The 18,638-nt window shown below is 33.6% G+C and overlaps 1 protein-coding gene across 4 annotated transcripts in view; it reads right to left on the bottom strand.

Annotated features, from left to right (window-relative positions):
• LOC125645667 (calumenin-B-like) overlaps positions 1–10,310 on the bottom strand; it is an 11,298-nt gene extending 988 nt beyond the window's left edge. Inside the window, exons 1-9 of one of the 4 annotated variants that reach the window (XM_048871342.2) lie at positions 10,198–10,297; positions 10,064–10,084; positions 8,496–8,618; positions 7,017–7,147; positions 5,537–5,727; positions 4,613–4,782; positions 3,563–3,623; positions 2,586–2,821; positions 1–1,328 (exon numbers count right to left, since the gene is read on the bottom strand). The exon at positions 1–1,328 is cut by the window's left edge and continues 988 nt beyond it. In XM_048871342.2, coding sequence (XP_048727299.1) covers positions 1,224–1,328; positions 2,586–2,821; positions 3,563–3,623; positions 4,613–4,782; positions 5,537–5,727; positions 7,017–7,147; positions 8,496–8,618 — 1,017 coding nt within the window. In that variant the 5' untranslated portion in view covers positions 10,064–10,084; positions 10,198–10,297 and the 3' untranslated portion in view covers positions 1–1,223. Of the gene's footprint in view, positions 1,329–2,333; positions 2,531–2,585; positions 2,822–3,562; positions 3,624–4,612; positions 4,783–5,536; positions 5,728–7,016; positions 7,148–8,495; positions 8,619–10,063 lie in introns of all 4 variants that reach the window. The other 3 variants (XM_056142592.1, XM_048871343.2, XM_056142591.1) reach the window with 3 other exon arrangements.
• Between the last annotated feature and the right edge of the window lie 8,328 nt (positions 10,311–18,638).

The following is an 18,638-nucleotide window of genomic DNA, read 5'->3' on the forward strand; positions in this document are numbered from 1 at the left end:
TACTATATAGAAAAAATAAAAAATCTACCCTATTGGGATCAGAATCTATGGCATAGGTCCTCATAGCTCACCTGGCGATAGCAGATTTTCAATAAATTTGAATCCACTTTTGTAATCATGCAGGTCGTAGTTCTTCGTAACAAGATTTTCCTTTGCATTCTAATGTAAAACTTTTAATCTTAATGGCTAACCTTGACCTGGAGGTCATGGACAAACACAATGGGTGTTGCACATAAAAACTTAAAGACCCCCTCCCCCTGGGGTGGATCCTGTGATTTTTTTAATTGAAAATCTTAGATCCTCCCAAGAGGATAAACTTGAATTTACACACCATTAAAAATTGCATTCTTGCAGTTCTTCAAAAGATTTTGAAAGAATTCTTCAATATATTTATAAATTTCAAAAATTTAAACTCATTTGTGGTGTCTCCCTTGACCTAAGGTCAAGATTAGACAAACGAGAATCTGACATTGCTTTGTAGCAAGTTGATTAAAAATGACCGTTTTTCTGGAGAAAAAAACCAAACTGAAAATGTGTGAAGTTCACACTGAAAAGATATACAAAGAGATGTCACACAAACATGATCAGAAAAGCTCAATATACATGTAGCTATATTTAAAAAAAAACTTTTACACAGCATATTTACAACTATATAGGCATTTTCTCTATAACTACAGCATCACAATTATAAACATGCTCACACATGTATACAAGACCACTTTTGGTATTCGCTACAGTGTAAAACCTATCAAAGGAGTTTTGCTTATTTCATAAAATGCATTAGGGTAATAACTCAGTCATTAATAAGGATCTGAGATGTTTAGAAGATATTCCCCTTCATCAATATTCCTTCTAATGTCTTTCAAACACATATAAAAATTTACTTTCAGCAATCTGTAAAAATATAGATGTTATAAGGATATTCAATATATTTACTTTCAGCAATCTGTAAACATACAGATGTTAAGAGGACATTCAATCATCACTTCCTGAACAGATCAAATTCTTAATGCACCGGCAATCTTAATGACTGATTGAACTTCAAACATCAAGACTGTTATTTCAAATTTTTTTTATCACTAACTCAATCATCTGACAAAAATTAAAATCTAGTCTCTTGATAGGTAATACACACACATAACATGAGGAAAAAGAATGATCTTGATGAAAAGATGATAAAACTGTTAGTGCAACGGCACTTGATTGAACTAAAGTTCACGTTTTTAAAACTCATCATGTCTTGTGAGAGCCTCTCCGAAGTCTGTAGCTTGGCTGCCCACAAAGAGGTCATAGTGTTCTAGGATTTCTTCCTTTGTCAACTTGTTATCCTGCGGGGGGAAAAAAACGCAAATCAGTTTCACCAACTAGAAGTTAGGTTCGTGCGAAAACTCTTATCATATATACATTTCATAAACATCGAATTAAAATATTTAAATTATGTCTTAAAGTAGGATTTTCCCATCTCCACTCTACAAAACATTCTCATGCAACTGTAGCATATTGTGCATTTTGCTTGGTTCACACACTTGGGAGTTTGAAGCAGTATAAATGAGAGTTGATGAAAACATCTTCAAAATACATGTGACAAACATAAATTCATGTCAAGTAAAATGACAAAATGAGAATGACTATCACCCATTTCTGTATTTGAGGTGGTTAATGCTGGTTTCAAGTTTAGATACATCCTTAAAAAATGCAATTCAAAATTCAATTTGTAATTAAAAGCATTAACATCCACAGATATTCAGATAAAAGATAACTATTCCCTAAAATAAATATAAATATATTGAACTTAAATGCATATAGTAAGCATTATTGATGAATGCAAAAGAAAGCTCCCATGTAAAACATGTACTAATAAATTCTTATGTACATACAAAGTATGGAAATGGAGAAATGAATAATGATTGGTTGAAAATACATGAAATGACAGGTTATACAAATTATATTAAATTTTTTAAATATGTTTATAAAATCAAATTCTTCCTGTTTCAAAATTATAATGACAAAAAGATGGTTTAAATATTTAAAGAGAGATAAAAATTGGCAAGTCACAATTCACAATCATCTATGCTCTATCAAGAGAAATTGTGTCAAACTCCAAAAAGTATATTCTGAAAAATTTGCCATTGAATAACTATCAAATAGGGTAGGTTTCTTTCTTGATATACTATCATTCCAAAGAGAAAATGTATAAGAAATCAAACAAACAAAAAATCCCTCTGTCCAACTAGAAATAAAATATTAAAAAATCCCTCAGTCCAACTAGAAATAAAGTATTAAAAAACAGAATTCAAAAAAATACCCCGGCCAAGTCGAGAGTGTGTACACACCTTATTGTTATCTGATTCATGAATGAGGTGTTTAGTTTCAGCCTCAGAATGATCATAATCAGGGGGAATGATCCAGTTTTTAACTTCCTGAAGATCCATTTTGCCATCTCCATTTTTATCTCGGACAGATTTGAACGTATCACGTTCAGTTTTGACCCAGTCGGGCTCCTCCTCATTTTTTTCTGGCCACATATCCCCTGAAAATTTCAAAAATTTCCGTGATTAAAAGATGATTATAATAAAATGTCCCACCTTGTCGTTGTCACAGGCATTAACTAGGTGCATGGCTTCAGCCGTGCTGTGGTCATAGTCCTCAGGAATGACCCACGCCTTGACCTCCTCCTGGTCCAGCTTGCCATCCATATTCTTGTCCCTGTGGTTAATAAACTGGTCCTTCTCACTCTGGACCCAGTCTGGTGTCCCCGCTTGTAGTCCATCTTCATCAGGCACCGTGTCAGGATCGTCATCATCCTCATCATATATATCAGCTAACAAAACCAGGCATTCGTCAAAAAACAATAGACACACTACTCCTTGTCATTAAAACAATAGATGCACTACTCCTTGTCATTAAAACAATAGACGCACTACTCCTTGTCATTAAAACAATAGACGCACTACTCCTATCTTAGTCATTGAAAAATGGTCACAATGATGTACAATGTTGGAAAATTCTGATAACATTCTTTGAACTTTATTTTTCTTTTGTTATAAATACATATTTACAAAATTTACCGAGATGGATCAAGTGTCAATATTTCAATAAAGAGTCTGCAGACAATTTGGGATTGGTTCATAATGATAAAATAGACCCAATTGCAATAAATGAATTGAGTTACAAATGAAACTAAAATGTCAAGATAGACTTATATAAATATATAATTGTTGAACTGGATGTCAGTTCATTCAAAAAACTTTCCTGTAAATAGGTCCAGCACATTCAAAGACCTATAAAGTGGAATCAAAACGTTGAGAATTATTTCCACACTATATACTAACTATTTTTGTGTGCCAGAAATAACCGTGAAGAAATGAGCTCCCTTGTTTTAAAAACAAATTTCACCCAAAACCACTGATTATATAAACTAAGCTTTACAAATAAGTATTCTCATTCCAATTTTTTCTGGGATTCAAGAAAAACAAGTTTGCTTACAAATTAGTTCAGCGTACCCTGAAAATTTTTCCACTTTTATTTTTCATATAGAAAACTTGAAAGAAATTTCTTTTACCTATGTATTCGTCTAAACTGATATATCCATCTTTATCTTTGTCAATGTCCTCCATAGTTTCCTACAAATACACAAAAAACAATTTTTAACATTTTCACCTCTTTCCATCACCTTAACAACACTTTACCCACATTTCATCATATAACTTAATTGTTGAATGAATATCACACAATATGATTGAAAAACAAATGGCCTATGATCCACAGTTCCATTTTCCTACATTAAACTTTATGCCTCTATTGTGGTCCTATCAAACTACCTGAAGAAATTTCCAGAAATTATAACAATTGAATTTTTGTAGTTCTTTGAGAAGAATTAAATTTCTTGAGAAGATTTTTTTTAAATTTTGCTAACCATAATATCTTTAATTGGCCTGATTCTGGCTGTGGGGATCGTGGTATACAAGTCAAACTTGAGCATTTACTACATGACTGGCATATTAACCTGACTAATCGTAATGTACCCTTGTACATATACTTCTTGAGAAAAAGATTTCTAAAACAATTTGCTATATATTCCAAAACCCCTAGTTGGTCCCACCCTGACCCTAGGAGAGGGTCAATGCATGAACCTACTTGAATCTACACTACATCAAAATGCTTGCATATTGACCAGCTGTACCCTTGTAGTTCCTCAACAGAAATTTTTGAAGAATTATCCTACATATTCAAATGTTAAACCTCTGAACCCCTATTGCAGCACTGCCCTAGGAAGATGAACATAACTAGGGGTAAATCATACCACAGTATTTTCATTTTCTTTCAGTCAATACCCTTTATATGGGGGTCCTTCACCTAACAATTCTTGAATACCCATTTCCTAAGGTTGCTATGAGCCAATTGGTATGAAATTGTCTTCAAGAAGACATAAAAATTTTCAAAAGTTTACATAGACAGATGAAAAGACAAACTCTTTTTGATATATAAAAAAAAAATTTCACTTGAGCTTTTATTTCAGGTGAGCTAAAACAAGGAAGAAACACCTGTCAGTATAGTTCTTGCTGAATACAACAAGCAGTATCAATTCATTTAATAGCCATAGAATGTTTACCTTCACGACAATATCTCTCATATGCTCTGCTTCCTCTGGATGAAGGAAGTCTGCGAACTCCTCCTTCGATAGGAAACCATCCCCATTTTTATCGGCAGCCTTCCATCGTCTCTCGTCCCGCTCGATCATGTCTTTGTAACTGAATGTGGAAGAGTCCTCCTCATTTGGATCTGTAAACCAAAGACGAGATATCTATATCATCGATCTGTACAGTCTCAGAGGGAACACACTGACGTCAAAGGATGAGATATCTACATTATCGATCTGTGTAACAGTCTCAGAGGGAATGCATCAACATCAAATTCATTGGGAAGCTGAAAACTACTGAAGATCGACTTTGTCAAATTTCTGAATTCAATACTTGTAGAATTATAAATGATAGCACATTGTTTTAAAATCTCATTTGAAAACAAGTTTTAAACACCTCTGCTTTGATATCTGCACACACACACACACACTCACTGCTTTTCAGAGCATATAATCTGATTTTTTTTTTTATATTTTCAATGATTTAGGAAGGAAACAAAAAACATTGTGCTGGAAATATTGTATAGGCTGAATTTTAGCGAGGATTTAATTTTGGCATTATTAGCGAGAGTGATCAATCTGATTAAAATCAGCTCCTCGATCCGTTCCTCTTTTTTTAATGTCGCTACTTCATGTAGTGACATTAAAAAAAAAGGAGTGGATCACGGAGCTTGGAGAATGATGAGATCACTAAAATTGAATATTGCTAACAATTTATTCAATATCGTAGGTAATATTATCTTTCCTGGAATTATAAATTCGCTAAAACTTGCTCTCGCTAAATATATATACCCATTTTATATAAAAATTGCTAAGTTTGTGTCTCACTAAAAATTCCACTGATATGATTTAACCCAGTTGTTTATAACAATTTCCGAGAACTCGACATGTACACACCTTCATCTGATCCGTATGTTCTCTTTTTATACGACGACCACAAGAGTTTATCTCCTTCTGTAGTGTGGTCCTTCCACATTCTGTCAGTATCCGTGACAATGTACCTTTTCTGAACATACTGAATCCATTCTTTTAGTTCCTGCTCTGTGATCAACCCATCTCCATCCTTGTCAATTTTCCCAACAATAATTCTATGTAAGAAAATCAAAATAAAAGAAAAATTCAACAAGCTCATGCAAATGTATGCAGTGTTTGAAATTAACCATAGACCGAGTCTATGTCAAATGACACCGGTCTATGCCAATTGTAATTGAGATAGACCAAATTGTCTACACCAGTTTTCTAGGCTTAAAGCAATAGTTATCCCAAACGACCCTGGTCAGTCAACGTCTAATAAATGTTATGAGGAAAGGAACATATTGTTTTGGAAGTGGAAAGAAAATATGCTTTCTATGTACATTTAATAGAAATATTACAATGTTTTAAATTTGTGTTAATTTTTTTTTTTGAACAATGTTGCTGTCTATGCCAATTCAATGAGGTCTATGTCATCTGGTTTTGGCATAGATCCATAGTTTATACCAAGTTTTAAACCAGTTTTAAACACTATGATGACTTCGATCATGCCTAAACTATGTTTTCTACAAACATAAAAAAATCAGTGGACAGGTTACAATCTAGCGTAAAATTAGTCATAATTAAATAAAATTTTGCTTGTGATAGTATTGACTGTTAATGTGGAACGCTGTGGTAATTTTTACAAAATTGACAAGTCATCTATTTCTTGCCAAAACAAACTTTGAAACATTAATATATCAATTTATTAATATTACCTATTAAAGGTAGGATATTTCCCATGTCTGTTATCAGTATTTTGAACAAATATCAATATTTTATAGATTTTGTGTTTTATTTTGTCAGGTAGAAACATGCAGTTACCTAGAAATAAAGATAAAGTAATCATTATAATTCAATTACGCTTTGAATTTGTAATTATTCTCAGCTTGTCATCAATTTTGCTTGACCGGATTTGTCATTCCGTGATTGTTTTGAAAACAAAGAAACAAATTATTTAGTTTCATTTCAAACTGGTAATAAATAAAACACCACAACTGATTTGCGATTTTCCATTAACTGTCCAAATTTAACTGAAAATATTGGCAGTTGTAAAAGAATTTACATGAAAGTCATGGTCTTTGGTCACATTGTTGTACTTACTATCACAGAGTATAAACTGAAGATATATCACTCTTCATTCAGCTTTGAGAGTTTGAAATGTAGCAAATCAAAGAGAGGTAACTCACTCTATTTTTATTAAGAAATTGGATGCTAATATTTTTTCGACTTCTTGAGAATTAAATTCATCAAATTTTCAACTTGTCATAATGACCACGATTCCAGGATAGTGAGAATACTACGTGCCTAGTACTTCTTGCTTGTCTGCAAAAATTCTAAGACTCTATAAGCATCCACATCTTACCCTAGCCTTTCCTTGCTTTCCTCGGGCGTGAGTTGATCAAATGTTTTGGCCTCATCTTTGCCTAAGAAAGCCTCGTGGTCATAATCTGTATTGTGTTCTCCTTCATGCTCATGTTCAGCTTCACTCAGTTTCTGAAATTGTCAAATTAAGTATTACACATGTAACCGACGACTACATTCACTTTTCCATTTTTGCTGAAATTAATGAATGAATTTTATTATTTTGGTGAAAGGACGCCCTTCCACAGGTAAAATATGCATTTTAAAAAATCACTATCATCAGATCTCTTATCAACACCATCAGAAGTTGTAGCCTTTGAGCAAAATTATATTGTGAAACAGGTAAGACAAAAAACATTGCTAGAATTCCAATGTAATTTAAACTGTAGGCTGGTATATATTTGTTTAAGGAGTTTGTATTTTTTTTTTTTTTTTGAATAACTCACTAATTATGGGAAATTAAAAGTTAAATCAAAAAGTTATCTTTCTTGGCTATGGTTGCAATATAATTGGGTTGGATATTTAGTAGGTATAAATTGTTTCAGCAGACTATGTTTACATGTCTTAGCTAGGTGTACTAGTACTGTAATTGTAGGTAGAGCTGCCAAATGTGTTAGCTCTTCATAACACTAATCCACATGTGAAATTCGGCACTATTTCAGTCTTAATCGTGCACATACATCTCGATCAAATACAAATCAGACATGTGTGCGAGTGTAAATACAAACATTTTAATCATTCTAACAGTCCTACTATCATACAAGAAGGTCACCACAAAAGAAAACAGATTTGATTTGGAAATCATTCACTTGGGAAACAGACAACCACCATAGTTTCTGCTACCTTCACAATTTAAACCACTCCAATCCAATCAAATAATTGTACTGGATTATTCATGCTGAGACAATTTTAAATGAAAAATTATGTTTCATAGTAAAACTTTCAAAATTTGAACATTTATTAAAGTTTTGAATCAAGATTTGTTGAAATATGACTTTCCCATAATCAAAAATCACCATTTGAAAAATTATCATTTTTGCCTATTGCTGAAATAACCAGCAAGATATTATGTGTAGTGATGAAGAAATTGAGAGTTAGCAAAAATTATGTCTCACTGGAAAATCTTGTCATGCAAAATCTCTTAAACAAAGTCTGATCAAATGTATCAAAGTGAATTTACCTATTAATTTTAATATGTATCTTAAATGTCAAAGGATATATACCTGTTCATTTAAATATGTACAATGTATATATCTTAAATGTCAAATGATATCATACCTGTTCAATATAATATGTATATTTATATCTTAAATGTCAAATTATTTACTTGTTCAATATACTATGTATATTAATATCTTAAATGTCAAATGATATACCTGTTCAATTTAATATGTATATATATATCTATATTTCATATGTCAAATGATATACCTCTTCAATCTAGTATGTATATTTATATCTTAAATGTCATATGATATACCTGTTCATGGACTCGATTCTTTTTGTCCTCACCGGGTTTAGGAATGGCAGATGAGTATGTGATGACAACAAGTGCAAAAATCAAATAGATCTCGATCAACTTCATTCCGATGGACTTCTTCATCTACATAAAAAGCAATCAGATGTGATGTATTAGTTTCATGCATCAAATTCAAAATGACTTTCAGTAACAGCTGTCGAGTTGTAGCAACAGCTTTTCTGAAGTAACTAATTAAGAACACTAATTCTGCTTTTTTTTTCAATATACTTAAATCTATAAAGTTATTTACTCTCTAAATAAAAAACCCTATAAATCAACCATGTTATAGTGTTATTTTATTATTCTCTACAGCCGTGATATATTTATCTGTGACATTTGCAACATTCTGTGAACAATTACAGCTAATATAGCGTGATACACGACACAAGTCCAAAGCAAACAAGATTACAATACAAGATACACTGTAATTTTTTCAATAGAAGTCACAGGTGTTTCATGTGCTACGTGTTCACTGTAACCCAAAGACTAGTAATGTACACTCCAATTTACAAATAGATTGTCATGTAAACATGTAATATGATGTAAAATCTTGTTTATACGGTATTTGTCAGAGTATCTGCCCTTCCTCGAGATAATAGCAGTTTCATAAAATATTCTAATCACTTCCCAATATGAATACATTTTGTTTCTTGCATTATGAATAAATTACATGAACAATCAACACCAAACATGAAGATTTTAAATAACAAAAGCACAAGTATAATCCCAAAATTTTTGCATTAATTGCCAGTCCACAAATACATAAACACAGGTTGAAAAGACAAATTTTTAAAGATAGAATGTGATTCAATTTCATTCAACCCATTGTCATTGTGTTTGTTCACTTTCAGTCCATTCTAAAATTCTAGTCCTGGCAAAGACAAAATTACTTCTTGGTAATCAATATTATTAATATCTTCATTTGTTAAATTATCATGAGCTATCAAGTCCAAAGGTTCAAAATTTACTTTCTATCATCAACAATATCTTGCAAAATCCGAGTCAAAATTTACAATTTGGAAGTTGAGATTGGGAATTTGCAAAATTTTGCTAGTTGATTTTTTAAACAATATATTTCTGAAGAAAAAAACCCAAAACTTTTAAATATTGTAAAGTAAACTTTTTAACAAAAACAAAGCTATGGGATGATATTACTCTGTGGTGAGTACAGGGTCATGAACACTACCTATATAACAACTTGCTAAACATCTAGTTATTCATTATTGCTTGAATCCGTGTCATCATAATATTAAGAGTTGATAAAAAACGTACAACTCTTGCCCAACACATAATGTGCATCGGGATCGACATGCAACATACCGGTACCATTAATACTTTCTAAGATAAACTATAGATATATATTTAGCATTGTTTATATACACATTCCAAACACTATATTTTTATACAAATTCTGAACATTGAATATGTGTTCAGAGAGAGCATGAATATAAGTACAGTGCTTGATTATGTGGCTGCTGTGCTGCGGCGTCTGATATTACCCACACCATCCTCAAAGATTAAAAACTTACCTTGGTGTCTTTACAGCGTGCCTTAATATCAATAGTTGTAGGTAAGTTTACGTCTATGAATTACCTGGTCAACCACATTCACACACAAAAAAAAATCAATACACATCAGCAACGGAGGGGATAAATATACCTACCCAACGTGTCAAAATGAATATCACTGGATCATTAACCAATAAAGATCCAAGAAGAGGTCACGTGGTTATAATTAACCAATCAACCTCTTCCAACGTGGCTAGTGGTTTCCCCTACAGACGTTCTTATGTTATTCATCATTGGTGTAACGTATGCCTGCGTGGCAGTAATTTGATACATTAAGGGATGCTGCAACGTGGAAGAACGGGAAAGAATCTAATTTTAATGCTTGCAAAGTACCAGGCACATACATGTTTAAATCAAACAGAATTCAGTTGAAATATTCGCTAGCAACTTTCCACAACTTATTCATCATATTTCATTATCTAATAGGTTTTTCTTTCAAATTAGTAATTTAAAAAAAAAAAAAACAACACTATATGCTTAGCTTACAACATTACATAAACATATAACAGTTATATGTCTATGCTTGCAATGATTATAATTTTGAAAGTTGATAAATATTTTTCTCATTATTCGGAGTAGAGTATTGGACACAGAATGATAAAGTGATTTTTAAATTCATCTTATAAAGAAATTTACATCACCGAGCATAATGCCGAAATTTAATACTTGTAAACAGAGGCCTACTAATATGTAGACATAGAAACGACCCCCCCCCCCCTTACATTATCTATAGATTATCATAAACCATGATCTGTTTACATGGATTATGTCAAATGAAGATCCTGAGTTCGCTGTTTTAAATTATGCCAATACAAAAAATGTATCTAATTGCAAATTTCAATGCAAAAAAAAATTATACATGTATATATATGTGGCATGTATAAGATGCAAGTTGATTACTGCAACATAGTTACCATGCTTGTACTACATGAATATGTGTTTTGTGTGTGTGGGGGGGGGGGGGTGGTATGCATTGATATATGTGATGGCTAGTTACTCTGTGTTCACCATGCAGTGCAAATGTTTTCCTTTGTCATATGTTTCTGTGATTTTGGACTTTGTCAATGTGCATCCTTATGCTCCTCTGGGGGCCCAAATTGGTTGAATAAATATTCTAAATAAATTCTAAATTCTAAAATATATACCATGGAGTTCAGAACATAGTTATAAATCTTTTATATACAAAATTAATTCTAAACATTATATACAAAATTAATTCTAAACATTACCTACTAAATACTGCATTATGCCATGGTAAAATAACTGAACACCTGGGAATATTTATCAATTTTGTACTGAGAGCTAGAGGCTGCATGACCACCACCCCCCCACCCCCACCCCCCTCGCGGTTCTTTGGCCTGCGAGAAAGTACGTGGTGAGGAATTAGGGTTGGATCCAGAAAAAATTCAAAGGGGTTTACGACCCAAAATATATTTTCTGTTCTCAAGAGGGGGCGGGGGGGGCAACAACAGCAACAACACACAAATAAACAAACAATTCTTGTTTAAAATAGGCATAGACATTCATACATAACGTTGTATGCCTATGGAATATTCAATCAAAGGGGGCAACAACCCCCACCATTAGAGAAGTTTGAGTATCTTTAATGTGTACATTACAACAGAAGCACACAACAGTTAGGTCTGATCGTGCAACGCAAAAACTTTATCGCTGTTAAATTTAATTTCAACGAAGAAACTTGGTACCTCGAATGCATGCCTATCACATGTAGTATTATAAATTAATGTGTTAGTAAAACAATATGTAATACTCTCTCTCTCTCTCTCTCTCTCTCTCTCTCTGGGGGATCCCTTTTCCTGTTTTCGATGCCTTAAAATGTGTGTGTTCTTTGTCGGTGACCTAAAACCACTATAACTGTATAACCGAATGTTTGTGGTGACTAAACTCAAGTAGGTATTTTACCACTTGTGTACTAGTGTATGATATTTATGAATTAGTATGCGGAAGAGGGAAATTAAAGTTGTGTTGGGCAGTATAAAATGAAATCCATTGTAATGCACACACGTGTTGATTTGTAATTCATGCATGCATGTGTGCGTGTATCAATGTGGTACAATATCGAAATTAATGCAAACGAATATCCATAACGTTTCAGATTTTTAAGATTACTACATTTATTTTGCTAGCGAATAGTTTAAATTACACTATACGATGTAATTACACTACAGGCTGGGACCATATAGCAACACATATAGCCTCAAGACCATAAACTGAGATTAAAAAAGTATAATTTTCGAATCCAACTAACTTTTGAAATAACTTTCTTGAACAAATACAAATTTCATTGTATGTTTAGGCCTATATATTTGATATTTTTTTTCTAAACCAGGAATTTTAAAAAACATTTATATTAGATACGTCTATTCTCAGTTGAAGGCTTGGACACATTTTACAAAAGTGTTTGCGGTTTACAAAATGTTGTACATGATGCAGTGTTCGTACGTGTACGAATAACTATATCATATCATATATATGTGCTTCGAGACTGACGTATAAGCTCCGCGCACGCACACAACCGAAGAAACAGATGAAATATAGAGCTTGCATGATTTAAACATTTTGTTGTACATACGGGGGCTGTTCGATATGTAATGTGTATTGTACAACAGCGTAATAACGCTTTGCACGATTTCGTGGATGATGATACTCTTGAATAGCTGGATTCAATCATTCTGCTATTCAATACCTTTCCAACGGTATCAACACGAGTCCTCAGCTCCACATAGTTTTAAACTTATAGTCGTTTCAATAGAGCCAGTCGTTGACCACTGTTGTAAAAATGGTTGGGAAACGGGTTGAGCATATTGAAGAAATTAGAGCTTATATAAACGTTCGCACAAAACTCGGTCATTCGGTAATGCAGATTTTTACTGAATTGGGGGAAGTTTATGGGTCTGATAAGGTATCTTGTGAGACAGTTCGTAGGTGGAGAAAGAAATTTCTCACTGACACAGAGTCCGTCAAAGATGCAGCAAAATCTGGTCAACCTGTGACTGTAACAGGCAAGGCAAATGTCTCAAAAGTCAGGGAAATAATTGAAAATGATGGCAGATCACGATTCGTGACATTGCCAAAGCTGTTGGCATATCGCTATCGCGAGTGCATTTCATTTTGAAGCGTAATTTGAAAGTACGAAAGATTTCTGCCAGATGGACACCGCATATATTGACAGATGACACAAAACGAGTACGAGTACAAACCGCTAAGCAATTGCTCAAATTGTTTTCCAAATTTAATCAAAGACAATTTGCAAACATTGTCACCGGTGACGAAACATGGGTTCACTATTTTGAACCAGTAAGAAAAATTGGAAACATAATATGGCTAACTAAACACGGTAGAAGGCCTGTAGTTGCCAAAAGAACCATAAGCACAAAGAAGGTTCTTTATTGCATATTCTTCTCATGTGGTGGTATAGCCGTACAAATTCCAGTGCCGAAGAGCAAAAGTGTTACAGGTCGGTATTACCGAGATGTTAATTATACTAAGGGGTCATCCATAATTGTCAACCATTTTCCAAAGTGTGCAAAAAGCACACTTTTTGAGACCCCCCCCCCCCCCCACCCCCTCAAAAAGTGTACATCAACCATTTTTAAATTCCCAACACGAAGGTCGACAATTGAGTTTATGAGCAATTTAGTTCAAACAATGAGTTCTGTAATATTGGTACCCCTATTTCTTGTTATATATGAATGATATAATGTTTTATAAATGTGCAAATCTTGTGTACATAATATATTTTTGTTTTTATAGAAAAAAATAAAGATGTCTCTGTCTTATCTTGTCGTCTTTTTTTTTTTTTTTTTTTTTTATAGGCATTACACTTTTGTATTATGACCAATACTTTTATGAAATAAATCCGGAAGAGAAAAAAAGAGTGTATACGGTAAAATTGTCGATTTTTACCCCCCCTCCCCCCTCCCCCGAGCGTGCCTTTTGCACGCTTTGGAAAATGGTTGACAATTATGGATGACCCCTAAAAAAGCTCAAGAAATATTATTATAAAAGACGCCCTGTGTCAGGATTTAGGCATGTTAGTCTACTTCATGATAATGCTCCAACACATACATGTGAGCTTGTTGTGAAGCAATTTTTGAAGTCGAAGAAGGTTACCGTCTTGCCACACCCACCATGCTCTCCAGATCTAGGCCCATGCGACCTTTTCCAGTTCGTTACAATTCCCGACAAGCCCTTGGCTCAGCCATCAGTCAGTGACTCAGAGGTCTACCTAAATCAGCGTACCGTGACGCATTTTAGAAATGGATTCAGAAATTGAAATTATGTATTTCAAACCGCGGAGAATACTCTGAAGGGATGTAATGTTCATTTCATTATTTGAGTCGGATGCTTTTGAGATATCGTACATTACACATTACATATCGAACAGTCCTCGTATACCATTACATTCACAAGGATGAGAAACCAGATACAATAACATAACAGGACGATCATTTTCATAAAATGGATGTAAATTTATCATTGAATTTCTGAAATCCCTATAGACCTAGAAACAGGACAGCATTCCTTCTTACATTCACTAAAATCTTGAAACAAATTTTGATTTAGCCTTTCTTCTCTGAAACCATGCAGTAAACACGAAAGATTGAACCATGGTTGCGATTCTATATATCGATTCTGATTTTTGTCATACACGTATATATCTGAATCATACATGTATGGTAAGGCAAGGCCCCTCTGAGGCCAGAAATGGAAATACATTATTCTATTCCATATTGAGAGAGAGAGAGAGAGAGAGAGAGAGAGAGAGAGAGAGAGAGCATGCAATTTCAATAACAGGCAAGCGCGAAGCCAGAAAGAAAATGAAGTGTACGCAAAGGGTTTCCTAGGTTTTGCCAATGAAATCATCTATTTTTTTTGTGCATAGAAACATAGTTTCTTGTCAATTTCAAAAACAAAAAGAATTCACAAATTTATTTTCAAAAGTGCTTTATTATGCCACCTCGCCGTGTGTACTTGGAGTGACTTTACATGTGTTTTTAGAAATTGTATTGTCCACTTTTTTCGTTGTTTACGACTAGTATATATGGTAAATGTTATATTGATAAAAAAGAATATCCTAAATCCGTCTACTACATGTATACATATAATGATATTCGACATGATATTGATGATTTGAAACTCGAAAAGGACTTTAAATTTGATTGAATGGACATTATGATGCTGATTAAATTATAAATCGGAACTATACGGAACTACAATGTATAATATAACGCAAAGTTATTTTTAAAGCACAAATATTTTAACGGCAGATTCTCTCTCTCTCTCTCTCTCTCTCTCTCTCTCTCTCTCATGAAGTACTCACAGTTGCGTACTTGCGTATATACAGCAGCAATTTTAATAACATTTTTATATTTATGTATATAGCATTTCAAAATATGTATTGTGTTGTTAAAGGGACTAATTCACGATGTTCCCAAAAATTTTGTTTTTCACTTTTAGTGATAAAAATCTTCTGTCTAATGTGTTTAAAAGATTTCACATAAAATTAAGGTTGTACATTATCACATGAGCTCATTTTAGATAATTTATTTTTTGTTTTGTAAACAAAGATTGCAGTATGTTATTATTTATGAAATTTTCAAAAGAAATGGACAAAGCTTATTATATCTTTCACATTTTAAGTATTCTTGGGGTAAAGCGTGTCATATAAATGATAAAATTTGTGACTATGCAAAATTAATGCTTTATATTACAAAATTAATATTTCACTCATGGTTTGTTTGTTTATTTATAAAGACTCGAGTCTTTGTTTACATAACACAGATTTAAGGCTAATATATTGCTTTTGATATTGTATTTGAAGGTCAAATTTTTGGCTGTCAACGTTAAATGAGTCATATTTTTAATGTTTAACATAAAAAATATTTTTTTTTTTTTGAATCGTGAACCAGTCCCTTTAAAAAGGTGGCCCAATCATCATGAACATTACTTAATGCATCGTGTATTTACAATATGGTGCGATATACATTGGAATACCATATGTACACACACATATAAGTCGTTTTGGAGGGTGTGTATGTGTGTGAAATTTTGCATTCGTATACGCGCATACCACTGCCGACATTTTTATGCCCCCCCCTCCCGCACCTGTTGGTCAGTATGTCAGTAGGTAGATTGCATGTTGATGTTGTCCGCTCAATATATGTTAAGAACCATTCACTTGATCGTAATGATAATTATTCTATATGTGGGTTGGTTACGAGTAGAAAAGGACCCCTAATGATTTTCAGGGTCAAAAGGTCAAGGGTCAATTCACTCTGAACAATATTGTTTAACGCGTCCCTCTTGAGAATATTTCACTCATATGGACACGTCACCATTGCCGGTGAAGGGCTGCAAAATTTAGGCCTATGCTCGGCTCTTACGGCCTTTGAGCAGGGAGGACCAGGGATCTTTAACGTGCCACACCTGCTGTGACACGGGACCTCGGTTTTTTGTGGTCTCATCCGAAGGACCGCCCCATTAAGTCACCTCTTATGACAAGCAAGGGTATTGAGGACCTATTCTAACCCGGATTCCCACGGGACCTCTGAACGTAGAAATTGTCCGTTCAACCCTTTCCTTAACAACACTAAACTTGGTACATTGTGAGAAGTAGATGATCCCTATTGATTTTGAGGTCACATGGTAAAAGGTCAATGGTCAAACTGGAATAGGAAATTACTGTCCGCTCCATTTGAGAACCCTTTGCTTGACAGACATCAAACTTATTACACTCGTACATTCTAAGGAGTATATGACCCCTGTTGATGATCAAACGTCAAGGGTTAAACTGGACATAGGAAGATACTGTCCGCTCGACATCTTGAAAACCCTTTCCTTGACAGACATTAAACTTGGTACACTGGTACATTTTGAGGAGTAGGTGATCCCTATAAATTTTTAGGTTACATGGTCAAAGGTCAACCTTGACATAAGAAAATACTGTCTGCTCATTATCTTGAGAACCCTTCATGCTTGACAAATATCAATCTTGGTACACTGATATATATTGTAAGGAGTAGATGACCCCTATGGAATTTGGGTCTGCCTAGTCAAAGTACATCAAGGGTCAAACTGGACATAGTAATATATTGTCTCCTATATTTTAAGAATCATTTGATTGATTGGCACCAAACTTGGTACATCGATTTATCGATTTTATGTTACATGGTTAATCCACTCTGGACATAGGGAGATATTGTCCGCTCAATATCTTGAATTGGTTTGGCACTACTATCAATTAAATGATGCATGTGTATAACCCTTTTCAATTTTGAACCACAGAGGAGGGGGGGGGGCATGTTTTACAAATGTTTCTAGTTTTTCTTGCCGTACAACTTGTGATATTTGTATAATGACGGTACACACATCAACAAGAGTGATAGTTTTAAGAACAATTGATACCGAGAACTTATCACTGTGATGTTATAAACATGAAACTATATCAACTGGATGGTGATGATTGCTCTTGCAACCTCTTACTAATCACCATGGATTTTTCCTAGAATTCCACTAAAAAACTAAACTTGCAAAAATACAGAAATTCCGTCGGATTCATGATTTCCCCCTAGTTTTATTTTTCACTCAAAATGATCAAAGTCTACAGTTTGATATGTTTAAAAGGTTTCACACAAAAATTAAGGTTATATATCATGACAGAAGCTCATTAGAGAAAGTTTATCATTTGTTTTGAAAACAAATATTACCAGGGTGTATTATTGTTTACGAAGTTTTCAAATAATTGGATATCAATCCAAGTTTATTATAAATATATCACATTTCAAGTATATTTTAGGTCAAATGTGCGTGACTGTACAAAATTAAGATGCTTTTAATTAATTACAAAATGAACATTTCGCTGGTTTGTATGCAAACATAAAAAGACTCATCTTTATTTGCATAACACAGTTAAGGCTAAAATATTGCTCTTATCCTTACATTCAGAAGGTCCAAATTTTGGTTGTCAACCTGAAATGAGTTGTATTTTTATTTTTTAACATCAAAAATGAAAAATATTACCCCTACCCCCACCCCCCCAAAAAAACCCCGTGAACCAATCCTTTTTTGAAGAGGTCGGTAAAGTAAATTTACCCATTGACTAGATCCAGAGTGGCGGATCGGGGGAGCGGGCTCACCCCCTCACCCTTTGGTTGATTTGATAATAGATATATATGGTCATTTTCGCCCAAACTCAATAATGTTGCTCTCTTCAATATTTTTGATTAAGTGATACAAGTACCATACGGCAATATTTCTTTTAGATACAGCAACTATCTTCAATTTAACACATACTGCTGTCTTCATAAGAATTGATTAATTTCTTAAATCACAAAAATTGTTATACATAATTAAAGATATCAAGAGATCATCAAATCCTTCATACCCAGCTCTAAATTTTGCAAGCAACAATTCCACCAATCTAATTGAAATTCGATGTTAGATCCGCTCACATACTCGCTACATCTAATTTTAATTAGATTGCAATTCCACCAATTGATAAATGTACATGCAT

This window comes from Ostrea edulis, chromosome 6, assembly GCF_947568905.1.
Source record: "Ostrea edulis chromosome 6, xbOstEdul1.1, whole genome shotgun sequence".
Classification (NCBI taxonomy): domain Eukaryota; kingdom Metazoa; phylum Mollusca; class Bivalvia; order Ostreida; family Ostreidae; genus Ostrea; species Ostrea edulis.